General features: G+C 41.3%; 1 protein-coding gene across 1 annotated transcript in view; it reads left to right on the forward strand.

Annotated features, from left to right (window-relative positions):
- npdc1b (neural proliferation, differentiation and control, 1b) overlaps positions 1 to 13,137 on the forward strand; it is a 30,393-nt gene that overhangs the window by 13,674 nt on the left and 3,582 nt on the right. Inside the window, exons 2-8 of the mRNA XM_071481849.1 lie at positions 3,207 to 3,374; positions 7,945 to 8,034; positions 8,120 to 8,329; positions 10,782 to 10,848; positions 11,773 to 11,854; positions 12,514 to 12,593; positions 12,870 to 12,969. Coding sequence (XP_071337950.1) covers positions 3,207 to 3,374; positions 7,945 to 8,034; positions 8,120 to 8,329; positions 10,782 to 10,848; positions 11,773 to 11,854; positions 12,514 to 12,593; positions 12,870 to 12,969 — 797 coding nt within the window. The remainder of the gene's footprint in view (positions 1 to 3,206; positions 3,375 to 7,944; positions 8,035 to 8,119; positions 8,330 to 10,781; positions 10,849 to 11,772; positions 11,855 to 12,513; positions 12,594 to 12,869; positions 12,970 to 13,137) is intronic.

Here is a 13,137-nt window from a genome sequence, read left to right on the forward strand (position 1 = left end):
GGGATTTAAATGAAGATGAGAAGATTTTCACTGACTTCACTCAGAGTGGTAATAGAAAAACAGAAATATAAAAAGGACAATTTCTGGTTTTATGAGGAATTACAAGTTGTTTGTGGGACTATATTTTTGACTGGACAGCTACAGCGGAGTCAGCCCTATAACCCCCATTGTCCCTGACTGACTGACTGACTGACTGACTGACTGACTGACTGGTTTATGATATTTCCACCACTGGTCAGCTGAGTTGGAGTTTCTGACACAAACAGGTTTTAATAGGGGGTTGTTTCCAGCTACAGTGTTGCTAACTTAGCACATTGTCACTAGGTTTAGAGACTTTTTTTTCCTCAAACACACTGGGTATAAACCTGGTAAATTACTGAACTGTGTGCAGATGTCGACTGGAGGCTTAGGACTACACCTTTTGTTACAGCCAATCTACTGAGCTGCTCTGGTTTCCCAGCTGCAAGGAAGGGGAGGAACGCCTCCATTACAGCAAATAAACTACATTCATTACATGTATCACTCTTACTAAAGGAGGCAGAGGAATAACTAAACATGGAACACACCAAGCAGAGAGAGCAGGAGAGAGGAAGGGAGAGAAGTGATCATAAACGAGGCTTTGTACTAACCGCTATGACTAGTTCTACATATCAAACTGAGGGAATTTAGACATAAAGATCTGCCCAAAGGTCTGTTACGTTCTGGTATTGGAGATAAACAAAAGCTAAACTATTGTGGATCCCAGATGGAGGCTGTGCTCTGTGTGAGGCCTGCTGTTTCAGCAGTCAGTCAACTATTCATCACATATATTGCATATGCATGCGTCTCCCATCACACTGAAGGCTCTTGACTCCGTGTACCACAGTGCACTGCATTTCATTAGTATAACACCAGATAAGCAGCACTGGCCTGCCTCCACAACAAAACAGCATCCCAGCAGCTGCCCAGACGAGGTCAGGTGGCTCCTGCTCACATCTGCTCTCGAGTTACAGGGACATTTTCCAAGCTGGCATTTTCCTTGAAATGCCTTGTAATAATATTATGTCTGACCTTCAGATACACCAGTCAGTTCTGCTCTGTTACGAGTACTCTGTTTTGACCTCTGTGTCAGAAAACAGGTTCCTGCTCTGGCTGTGTTGAGTTTCAGGCATTTCCTGCTAGGATGCAGTATAGTAACCACTGTGCCCTTATCCTTGCAAATCAACAGCTGACACTGAAAGCTGAAAGTAAAAACTGGATTCATTAAACAGAAATTAATCAAGTCAATCATGTGGACTGTTAAATAGCCCATGTTCTTTACACCTATCCACAGGATATAGGAGTGAAGGATATCTTTCCGACACACTCTGGGAAGCTGCTCTGTGAATAGGCATTCTGTCTGCTGGTAATGTTAAAAGGAATTTAACATGAATATGTCACACAGTTTCTGTTTGTATATGTTTAATTGAATACAACTGTTGCACTACCTCCTTTGGTAATTGTTAGAATTTTATTATCAACAGACAGACAACAGAATTCTGGCTTTCTCCCACAGTCCAAAGACATGCATGTTAGGTTAATTGGTGACTCAAAGTTGCCAGTAGTTACAGTAGGTGTGAATGGTTGTCTTTATGTCAGCCCTGTGATAGACTGGCAACCTGTCCAGGGTGTACTCTGCCCCCCACCCCCGTCGTGACCCTAGAAGGATAAGTAGTATGGCAGATGAATGAATTAAAGAAACATAAGATATATGAGAATTATGCCTGACTTACAAAAACACAATATAATCTTATATCAGTAAAGTATATTTGGTTTAGCAACAAACTAAACAGAAATTATTTTGGGGCCATGATTAAGCTTTGAACAGCTGATGCCATAGTCCATGTGATGTTTATGTGCTGGATTTTGAAAATCTTGACATGATATGGTAAATACAAAGCTACGGCCAGCAGCCGGTTAGCTTAGTTTAGCTTAGCACAAACACTGGAAACAGGGGGAAACAGATATCAAAATACATCTACAGCTACAGACAAGTTTCTCTATGTTTAATCTATACAAAAAAGTGTAAAACCAACAGGCTGTGGTTATAAGTGGTTCCTTAGCTGTTTGTGCTAAGCTAAAATCCCTGGCTTCTAGTATTGGTCTGAAAGTGAAGTCTGGACTGGGTGAATTTCCAAAAAGTTAAACTATTGTGACTGTGTCTTGGGGACAGTGGTGAGCAGCACAGGGGCTCCACAGGGGACTGTTCTGGCTCCATTCCTGTTCACCCTGTATACGGTGGACTTTAAATACAACTCTGAGTCTTGCCACATCCAGAAATCCTTGGATGAAACAGCTATTGTGGTGTGTATCAGGAATGGGCAGGAAGGAGAGAACAGGGATCTGATGATGGCCTTCAGTGAATGGAGCGACGAGAACTGCCTTCTTCTGAACCTCCAACACCGAGGAGATGGTCACTGACTTTCACAGGCCCAGGCCCACACTTCAGCCAGTCAAAGTCAAAAGGAAGGACACTAAGGTGGTGCACACTTACAAATTCTAGGTGTGTACCTGGACAGTAAACAGGACTGGTCCCTGAACATGGATGCTGTCAACCAGAAGGGGTAGAGCCGACTCTTTTTCCTCAGGAAGCTCGGGTCATTTGATTTCTGCAGTGAAATGCTGCATATGTTTTATCAGTCAATCGTGGCGAGTGTCCTTTTTTATGCTACAGTCTGCTGGGGCAGCAGCAGGTCAGACAAGAACACAAGAGGATTAGACAAACTGAGTCTGTGACTGGCAGGAGTCTGGACTCACTCAGGTCTGTTGTGGAGAGATGCATGTACTGTAAGATGCAGCCATCTTGAACAAGCAGCCAACATTTTATCTCTGAGCAGTTCAGGAAATCCTTTGTTCCCACTGCCATCAGACTGTTCAACACCTCAGCCAAAGTCAGTGGATCATGACCTGGACTTAAATCTAAAGTGCATACATTAGTGAGCTGCTGGACAATTGGAATTTTGCCAAGGGGATGGGTTAAGCATTCTATCTATCGATCTATCTATCCATCTATCTATCTATCCATCTATCCATCTATCACTTTAACTTTAACTTAAACTGGATTAACATTCTAACATTGTATCTTTTGTTTTTGAAAATGTAAAAAAAAAATTTGGGTGGTTGTTTTGAAAATGAAAATATAATTTTTCAAAACATTGTCTAAAGCTTTGTTATATCTTTATCCACAGGATCTCATCTGTGCCCCCGGAGTTTAGACTGTGCCCGGGCAGGACGACACTTCTGCCAGGCAGGCAGCTCACACTGTGGCCCCTGCCTGCACCCTTTGGTGGAGAACTCCCATGGCCGATGTGTGGTCAGGAGGAGACATACTTCTCACTCTGCTCAGTACATTAAAGGTAGGTGGTTCACTTTTCCAAAATAACCAAACAACATACATATTTTGCTGAAATACAGTTATCATGGTAATGTCATGGTAATCTGCCCAAACTGAATGAACCTTGAACACATCATCAGGATTATTTTCTCAAACTGATTTCACAGGAACAGGTTCTCAATGTGAGTAAAGGTCTCCCTTTATTATGGCCAAAAGCACAGACAAGAGCAACAAGAGCCTAAATAGAAGAAGTGTTAAAGTTATAAAATATATATATACATATATATATATATATATATATATATATATATATGGCTTTGTTTTGGTTTTTTGGTTTTGTTTTTTTTTTATTTGTGAAATTATTTATTTATTTTTGAGGTACGTCCTTAGATAATCTCAATTTCTAGCAATTTCCAAACCAGAGAAATGATGATTTTAATCATGGTAAGTCCATTTCATTTGGTCACCTGTGAATTATGTAAATTCCCCAAGCATGCGTCAGCATCGTAGTTCTCCTGAATGTTTTTCAAAAAAGATTTTAAAAATAAACAAAAGCTTTTATCCTGTTTAAGATACAGCTTGGTCAGAGGACGGATTTCAGTCATCAGATGTGTGGATCTTAAGTTATCAGAGAAAACACTTCAGCTGATCAACTGCCAGTAAAAACCAGTAAAGTGTGACAGAGAGAAGGGGATGACATGCAGTAAAGAGTCCCAGCTGGGACATGCCTGCCTGGTGGATTAGTGACTATGTGGTGAACCTGTTAAAACATCCTGAACGTCTGGTTCATAAATTATCAAACAAACAATGGTAAGGAGTCTCCAGCCATTCCAAGACATAGTGTTCGCTGAGTAGCGTTGGCAAATCACTGAGTTTTAAAGTGACATTGCATTATTCTGTGTTTCTACTGGTTTAATCCCCTTGTCCGTGTTTTATGGAGGGGAAGACACCTCTGCAGATAATTCGGCATCAGGTAAAACACTCCCGAATGCCTGATTTATGCGTTAGCAGTTAGATTAGCAGTTTTAGCTCCCACTCTTCCTTGACGTCCTGGTGTCTGCTGTACAGCGCCGGTGAATCACAGATTTTTAAACTGACACTGCTTTATTTGGTGATGGAGGGGAGGACACTTCTGCAGGTAATTCGGCCACCAGTAAAAAAATCTCCAGAACGTCTGGTTCATAAATTATCAGTTAGTTAGTTAGATTTAGCAATCTAAGATCCCAACCCATGTCCTGTGTCCGCTGTACAGCACAGACAAAACACTGACTTTAAATGTTTATATAACGGTTATAATCACTGGGTCTGTTATTTTGAGTGGGAGGAGACCTCGGTGGATAATTCAGCTGAAGACATCCAAACCGGGAGAAGCTGACGGCAATAGTGGTGAAGACAACAACTCCCATGATCCCATGCTGTTTCATGATGTCACCCAACTCCGTCTTTTGTTATTGTTTTGATTGACAGACCCCTAGCAGCAGAAGTTACATACTGTGCGTTTACTGTAGATGTACTGTAACAGAACACAAATGGAACAGTCATATGAGCAGTCAGCTGTGTGCTTCTGAATACTGGGTGTGATTGCAGTTTGCCAGGTAAACAATCAGTGCAAGCTTCGAGCTTCTGTTTGACTTGATCAGCATCAGATGTCAGAGATAATTTCCAAAGCTGATAATCCTTGTGAGTCCTTGCTTTTGCGTCTGACCCTGCCAGTGCAGCTGAGCTGGTGTGTATCAGGGGGCAGAGCTGCTTTGTCCAAGACACAGGAAATCTTCATGGAAAAATTTGGGAACAAAAAACCAGAGGGAAGAGAAGAATCCAAGAAAAGAATTTGGCTATGATGAACTAAGATGAAGCTGTAAACATCACATTTAGTCCAGTCATCATATCCTTATTTGATGCTGTATGATATAATCTTACCCTTGTTCTCTATGTAGCTCTGCTAACAATGGTGAGGGAGTAAAACACATTGGTTCCCAGGAGATTACACTATCCTAGTCATATTGTTTATTTATTTACTTCTTTTACTACTATTATTGTAATTCCCACATTTTTCCTACACACACACACACACACACACACACACACAATCAATCCCACACAGAATAGCTCCTAATCCTTTGTGCGTCCATGTGTGATGTAGAGATGTTCTGTGTATCAGCAGATCTGAACACTGACTCAATACTATTACTTTAAAAAGAAATTTTAACAGCTGTATACTACTAACCCTGTGTGGATTTAAAATGATTGCTGTCATTGTTGGAGGGCAGTTTTCTAAAAGAAATAAATGTAGGAATAAATAACACCCACATTAGTTGTCCTAACAGTGCCACCCCTTGAAATTAAAGCCTCGTCAGCAGCACATGTTGCCTTTTTACTTGCAGGACTTTCCAGTGTAACAAGTTGTAAAATTGCTGACCTTTGGTAACAATAGATTCTTCTTCGCCGCTCTTCTTCACAGTAGTCGCCAGAGGCTGCGCAGTACAACTTCCTGTGTAGACTGCTTTTTCAGAGCAGCAAAGAAGAATTGATTTAAGGGACAGTTCCTGTTTTATCCAGGTGTGAAACTATAAAGTTTAAAGTATAAAGAAACATGGTGTTGGATCGGTGCACAGGCTACGTACTCGCCAATATCTGATTCAATATTATAGGTATCTATAATACTATTATCAGTATTCAATATTCAATATTATAGGCATCTTCCAATACTAGTGTCAGTATCTGAGTAACTCTAGTGTGATGACAGATGCTGGACTAGCCCCAGGTCTGGGCATTTGTTGTGGCTGCCCTGGTACATGGCTGTGTGACAGATCAGTGCTGGTGATCGCAAGAGCCAGAACCTCTAATAACTTAAAAAAGAAATGAAAAAAGAGAGAAAGGTCAGGTGAGTAAATCCCTTCCTAAGAATCTGAGGGTTGAGCCATTAGCTTTCACAGGGTTTTCCACAACTTTTATTAGAGTCAAGTTGTGAAAGCTTAACCCTAATAAAACAACTGCATAGAAGGTTTCTTAATGTGCTCTGCACCCCCTGGAGATCCCCATTCCCCTTTTGCCCTGAAGTCATGTCTGTGCTCTGGTGCCTACCCTGCTCTCACTGACCATGGGAGAATCTTATCTTCCTCATTCTGAAGAATATCCACTCCACCAACCACACTCGCCATATATCTGTCTTTCCTTGTCTTTTTTTCACTTCTCTGTCCTTTCCCTGTCCTTACTGCCATCCACCCACACATTCACACACACACACACACACACACACACACACACACACACGCACACTTTCTTCCACACAACAGACGCCAGGCAGTGTGATGATGATGATGATGATGAAGCTCTGTGGTGCAGCACAGGATCACAGGAAGCGAATGGGCATGAGTAGTGCTTCTATCATAAAAACAGTTGTTTTGTTTTTTGCCACATGGGGCAGTCTTTTTCTTTTTGATCCACTGATTTTATCCTTTTATCTTTTATGTATTCACTGATGGGCAGAATGAGTGACTTCACTTCCAGCAGCAGTACTGCAGAGCTGATGTTGATTGATCTGTGTGGCTCAGATTATTTCTTTTAGGAACAATAAAAGCCTTTTAATGTCAGTCTGACACATTCTAACCATTTATGAGAGAGTTTTCAGGTTTGTCCTGGTTAGCTCCAGAGTGTAAAAACACTATCTACAGTTTTGACAGTAAAATGTTTGACTTGACGTGTCATTTTATTGGCCTGGTTGCAGAGAACTCGGAGACGTGTATCTTGATCACGTCTCAGAAAATAACCTTAATAATGTCATCAACTTCCATAACAGGAAGCAGTTTGAAAAACATTTTTTTCTCAGGCGTTGCGGACATTCTAACAAAAGGTGTTACTGAGTTGCATTATGGGAAAAGGAGGACATTTTTTGCAATTTTGACCCATACTTGAGTTTGAATATTTCTTTTGCGGGCTGGTGGAAGCAGCATAGGCAGGGAGGGGCTAAACATGTCCAGGTGTGTGACAGTCTCGGCCGCTGATGCTTTGATTAGTGCATTAATCCCTGAAGTGCTTCTTTAGGTCACTATTTCACACCAAATGCTAAAGGGCTAGATTTTGACAAACATAGGTTTTTGAAGGCTGATATCAGTCCAAGTATTTTGTGGGTTCATGTTTCTCTTGCGAGTCCAACTTTGTGAAGTGCTACACTAAATCACTGGGGTACCACTTTAAATAATGTTGTCTGGTAGTTGGTTTATAACTTCAATAAATGCTGGTCTTGTATTTTCTGGCCTCATTTACAGCATCAGATCAGCTCAGACCAGCAGGGGCCATCAAAACACTGATTAAACTCTTGGCCAGCACTAGCTGAGCTGGTGTTTTAACAGGGTGCTAGCAGCTCTAAAGCTAAATGTTAAGTCTGTCAGTTTTATGTAGGAGATTTACATGAACTGACAGTTGCATTGACAGCTTTTCCAGTTTTATTTTCCATATGAAGTTTATAGGTGATAGAAAATGATAAAGCTCATGCACGTCCACTCACCTTTAATTGTTCCAAAATTTCTGTGGCTACATCAGAGGTGATTGACCTAGTGGCAGTGATGGATTCTGGGTTTATGTTCCTACAGGTAAGATGAGCACTTACCCTGAGCTGGATGAGGAGATCGACTTTCTGTCTGCCATCATCAGTGAGCAGAGAACTGAGTCTAGACTGCCAGGTAGGTACAGGTGCACTTCACCCATGTATTTTCTACTATATCTCTGCTGGTGTCCTGTCTCAAAACTGTTCATCCCTTATCTCAGCTCCACCCTCCCAGGATGTCTCTCAGCCCATATCCAAGCAGCTCAGTGAGCCTGGCCACACCCACAGGGCATCTACTACAGAGCAGCCTATGAGTCAGAGTGTCCCGTTCACCAGAGTGGCTCCACCCACCACTACCACAAACCACACTCCCACTTTGCTCAGTGATCCCATCATCCTCCCCTACCCCTCCAATGACCATGTCTTCATCAGTAAGTCTTTTCTGTCCTTTAACCACAACCTAATTGTTGTCTGGAGCTGTACTTGTTGAGCTGCAGCGATGCTCAGGGAGTCTCCAAAAACAGCTTTGGAGACTGCTCAAGATCAGTTCACATCTGCGAGAGGAAGTGTTTGCAGCAGGGCATCTAATCTAGACATGATGAAGTAAGTAATAACAGTAACACAATAAGACAAGGAAAAGCACTGCAGTGTAGAGTAGAACTGCAACAATAAGAATACAGAACAGATGACATGCTACGTAAGTAGGTCTTCATGGGTCCAAAGTGTTGGACCAGATCTGAAACATTCCTGTAGAAAACCTATCCTGTGGTCGACCTGAAGACACCCTAACAGAGCAGCAGCATGATGTTGAAATTCCTACACCAACAAATAAGTGGGATGGTCGAGACAGATTAGATTATAAACAGAGAAACATTTAGATATCTGTCAGAACGTGTTCAGACCCCTTCAATTTTTTTTAAACCTTTTGTTGCGTTGCAGTCTTATGCAAAAATTATTCCTCACACACTCACACTCATTACCCCAAAATGACAAGGTGAAAACAGAATTTAATGTAAATGTGTTAAAAAAGAAAAACTGAAATATCCCACTGACATAGTATTCAGACACTTTGCTATGACCCGTGAAATTTAGCTCAGGCTCCTCCCATTTCTCTTGATCATCTCTGATATGTTCCTACACCTTTATTGAGTCCACCTGTGGTAAATTCAGCTGATTGGGCATCATAGCTGATAATGCTTATCAGAGCAAAAACCAAGCCATGAGGTGGAACAAACCGCCTGCAGAGCTCAGAGACAGGATTGTGTCGAGGCAAGATCTCGGGACGGCTACAAAAACATTTCTGCTGCACTGAAGGGAGCACGGTGGCCTCCGTCATTCTTATATGGAAGAAGTTTGGAACAACAAAGTTTTTTCCTTTTTAATACATTTGCAAGCATGTCTAAAATCCTGTTTTTGCTTTATCATTTTTGGGTATTGAGTGTAGAATGACAAGTTAAAAAATGATTCATTTTAGCATCAGACTGGAACATGACAAAATGTGAAAAAAAGGGCTGTGAATACTTTCTGAGTGGACCTTTGGTCTTGCGGGCCGTCACAGGCAGGTAGATTTGAGCTTTAATGCTGGTGTCTTATTCCCTGAGTTTCAGCAAAGCCCTCCATGTCTGTGTCTCTTAAAGTCTGAATGTTCACTGGGACAAACACACATTTACTGTAGTAGTTAGCCTCAAGATGTGTCTAAGTCATCAGTTGTTATGACTAATTAGCGCCTCAATAGTACAACATAGAAAGTCATGTCATGCACAGTAGAGCTGTCATTGAATAAAACCTAAATGTAAAGGAAAACATTTGATGTCTGACAGTCTGTCTCACGTGTTCTCACTGCGTGAGGGACAAGAGTTGCGCATCGTCACTTTCACTAATTGAAAATGAAATGTAGGCCAACTGAAGCAAAAAATTTAACAACTGTGGTGATGATGGCAAATAGTTCAGAACCCAACTTAGCCACAGAAAGAGTCAAAGCCTTGTTTGGAAATACTTTGTCTTTTGGTCAAACATCATTTTGAATTGACAGCATTAATTCGCCCTACAAATCATGTAGCTACCTGCAGCAGAGAAAGCAGTGAAGGCATAACCAGTGAGGAAGGTTTTCCTCTGATTTTAATGTAAGAACCTCCTGTTAATGTATCTTTTTTTTTCCCAGGAAGCATTCACGCAGCCGCAATTCCTGTTGCAAGTGTACTTTTCATGACTGTATCTTTGAGGTGGGGGAAAAAAACAATGTGAAGCATTCAGAACCGTTATCATGACTCTGTTTCTCAGCATACCCTCTTGGCATTTTTCCATTTGAGAGATGACATCACCATGACTATAGCATTTGAAGGTCGAACCTTGAACATTTACCAGGATCTTGTTTCCTGGTAGTCAACTAGAGTCAGGAGCCAGAATCAATGTTACTGTCCCTTTTTTTTAACCATGAAAATACTAATTATGAAAAAAAATGAATCTTTAGAAGAATACCCATCTTTATCTGAGCTTCAGCCTCCAAAGCTTTTCTACCAGTTCACTAACAGACCTCCTTTGTCAAACCAAATGTTAGCACTTCACACTGTGAAATCTCGGGACTGGCCCCAAATTGACTATGGGGCTGTACAGAACAGAAGTTGTATGTTACTGTCAGTTTGTTCTGCCACACTCCATTACTGTCCTCAGTGCTGTTTTCACTGTTGTTTTCACTGTTGATAATGCAGTGAAACCAACACACACACACACACACACACAAACACACACACAAACACACACACACTTTGATCAGCTCCACATTCTGCTGCAGACGCGTCTCCAGAGCAGGCATGTCTCCCTCTAACACCTACAGATCTGCACAGCGTTCTCTCCCCCTGACTGTCTGTATGTATTTCTTCTCAGCCCTGAGTACCATCTTCATCGCGGCAGGTTCACTGGCTTTAATAATAGCTGGGGCCTGTTGGGTCAGGTAAGACATTCATTTCTCTCTTTCTGCACTTCCATTTTAGACTCTCACAATAAATGTCATCTCTTTCCCTTCAACAGAATAAGTAGAGTTGTAAAGGGCCAAAACACAACAAAAATGGGAAATTGGGTGCCTCAGGTGGTGGGACTCGAGAGGGTATGGCTTTGACAGGGTCAGAAATCAGTCAAATTTGAACAGGACTAAATCATGTGAGTACAGTTAGCAGGTGACTGTTTGCATCTATTGTGCATTAGCATAGGGTGCTCTGAAAAGAACCTTACACTGTAAGAAGTCATGTCTAGCACACATAGAAGCTGAGAGGACTAGATCCAGGATTTGGCCCCACTCATTGTCAGGCATTGGCACACCAAGTTCCTGCTCCCAAATCTTCAGGTGGGGTGTTGAGTCAGAGACAAGAGTCTGTGAAGTCAGAGAAGATTCCTTCTTATAGAAATCTTTGCTTTAATAGCCCTTGTTACACCATATATGAAAAGTGGGGTTGAACGATATGGGTGGAAATAAATGATTTTTTTTTTAACTGGGGAAAGATAGAGGGTTTGTCCAGTCTGAAGTTCACAGCATTGTATTCAACTCTTAATTGAATGGATAACAACTGAGTTTTGGGAAGTATTGTGAATTTTAAGGGGGAGTTTAGCAGTAATAAACGAAAATCATATTCAAAAGCCATATCCTTGGTGTAGATTTCTCCCTCGTTCCTAAAATGTATTAACACTCATTTTTGACAGTAAAGCAGGGAGATCTTACAGTGCATAGTTTTAAAATGTTCTACTTGTGAGTCCACCATCACAAAGACACAGCAATGCATGCCAGTCAGTTCCAAATGTATTCAAAGATATCAGAAATAAGATACTGTATACCTCTTAAATCCTGATGAATTTGTCATTTTATTTCATTTTTTTCTTACAGATTGCAGAAAGGCGTTCGTCTAACTCAGAAGGTGGATTTTGCTGCGTATGGACTGATCAGAGCCCAAACCTTTGACAATTTGGTGAGCAAAAAATCTTGTATTTCTCCTACATATAGTAACAGTTATTAGCGTAGAAACGGATAATATCATATACGACAGGTACGATACTGTTATATATTCAAAATGTAAGTTGTGTTGTGAAATATAATGTTTTGACTATTTTTATTAGGCTTTTGAAGCTTTTGAAATCCTACATCAGTGGCACTACTGTAATAATATTATTCGGTAATACAACAGTGCCCGAAGCATGGTGATGTTGAATGAGTCCTTATCCTGTAGTTTACATCAACCTGTTAATACAGAACTAGAATCAAAGTTGAACTGTTGTCCAGCTGCTACCAAATCTGGACTTAAACCTGTGTGCTTCAAAACTCTCCACAGCTCTTTTCACACAAATAACAACAGGCCAGCGTATCATAATATCTTGATTTTATGCTTTTAAAACGTAACATTATTATGAACCAATTTCTTGCTAGGTACCAGTAGCTGTTACCAGTAAGCTAGTTCTATCTACGTAGCAACCCAAAAGGACCTGTGCTCTCAGCAATTTCAGAACTTGAACACGTGCCGTACGGACACGTGCAGTGAAGTGAATATCAACTGTACAGTGTGACTAGATGTGGCTGGATGTGAATACCACTGACTTTCTCATGGCCCATCTGGCCCTCGGTGTGTTCTAGCCTGGGGACAAGAAGCTGGCCCACAGTGCCCAGATGTACCACTACCAGCACCAGAAGCAGCAGATGCTTTCCCTGGAGAAGTGAGTCATCCTCCAGACACACCCATCTTTCCTTGGCATGTGTGTTTGTCTCCTCTGTCCTCCCTCCCTGCCCTCTCTGCCTCAATGAACCTGTGACTGTCCTCCAAATGCTTTGTGACTTTATATACTTTCTATGTGTGTGCTTGTTTTACTGAAAATGAGAGCCCACCATACTTATGGGGTCTGCCAGCTTTGTGGAGCTTTTATGTCAATCATGGCCCCCACAAAAAAACAGCAAAACAAGGATGTGTGTGTGTATATGTGTGACATTGGCAGACACAGAGATGAGGTCAAAGTTCCTGACTCAGGAGCGTCAACAGATGAGGAGAACGAGGATGGAGATTTCACTGTCTATGAGTGTCCTGGATTGGCACCTGTGAGTAAACTCTGCATTATTATGTGAGCTTTTACCAAGTCATGCTGTGTATATCATCAGGTCAGTTTATTCATCCACAATGCTGAATCAGTTGAAAGCCCCTAACAATAATTAAAGAACAAAGCCATGGAAAATAAATGAATACCATTAAATTTTAGTCATAAGAAA

The sequence above is a fragment of the Trachinotus anak genome, unplaced genomic scaffold, assembly GCF_046630095.1.
Source record: "Trachinotus anak isolate AG129_WGS33_773 ecotype Australia unplaced genomic scaffold, CSIRO_AGI_Tana_v1 ptg000008l, whole genome shotgun sequence".
NCBI classification, from domain to species: Eukaryota; Metazoa; Chordata; class Actinopteri; order Carangiformes; family Carangidae; genus Trachinotus; species Trachinotus anak.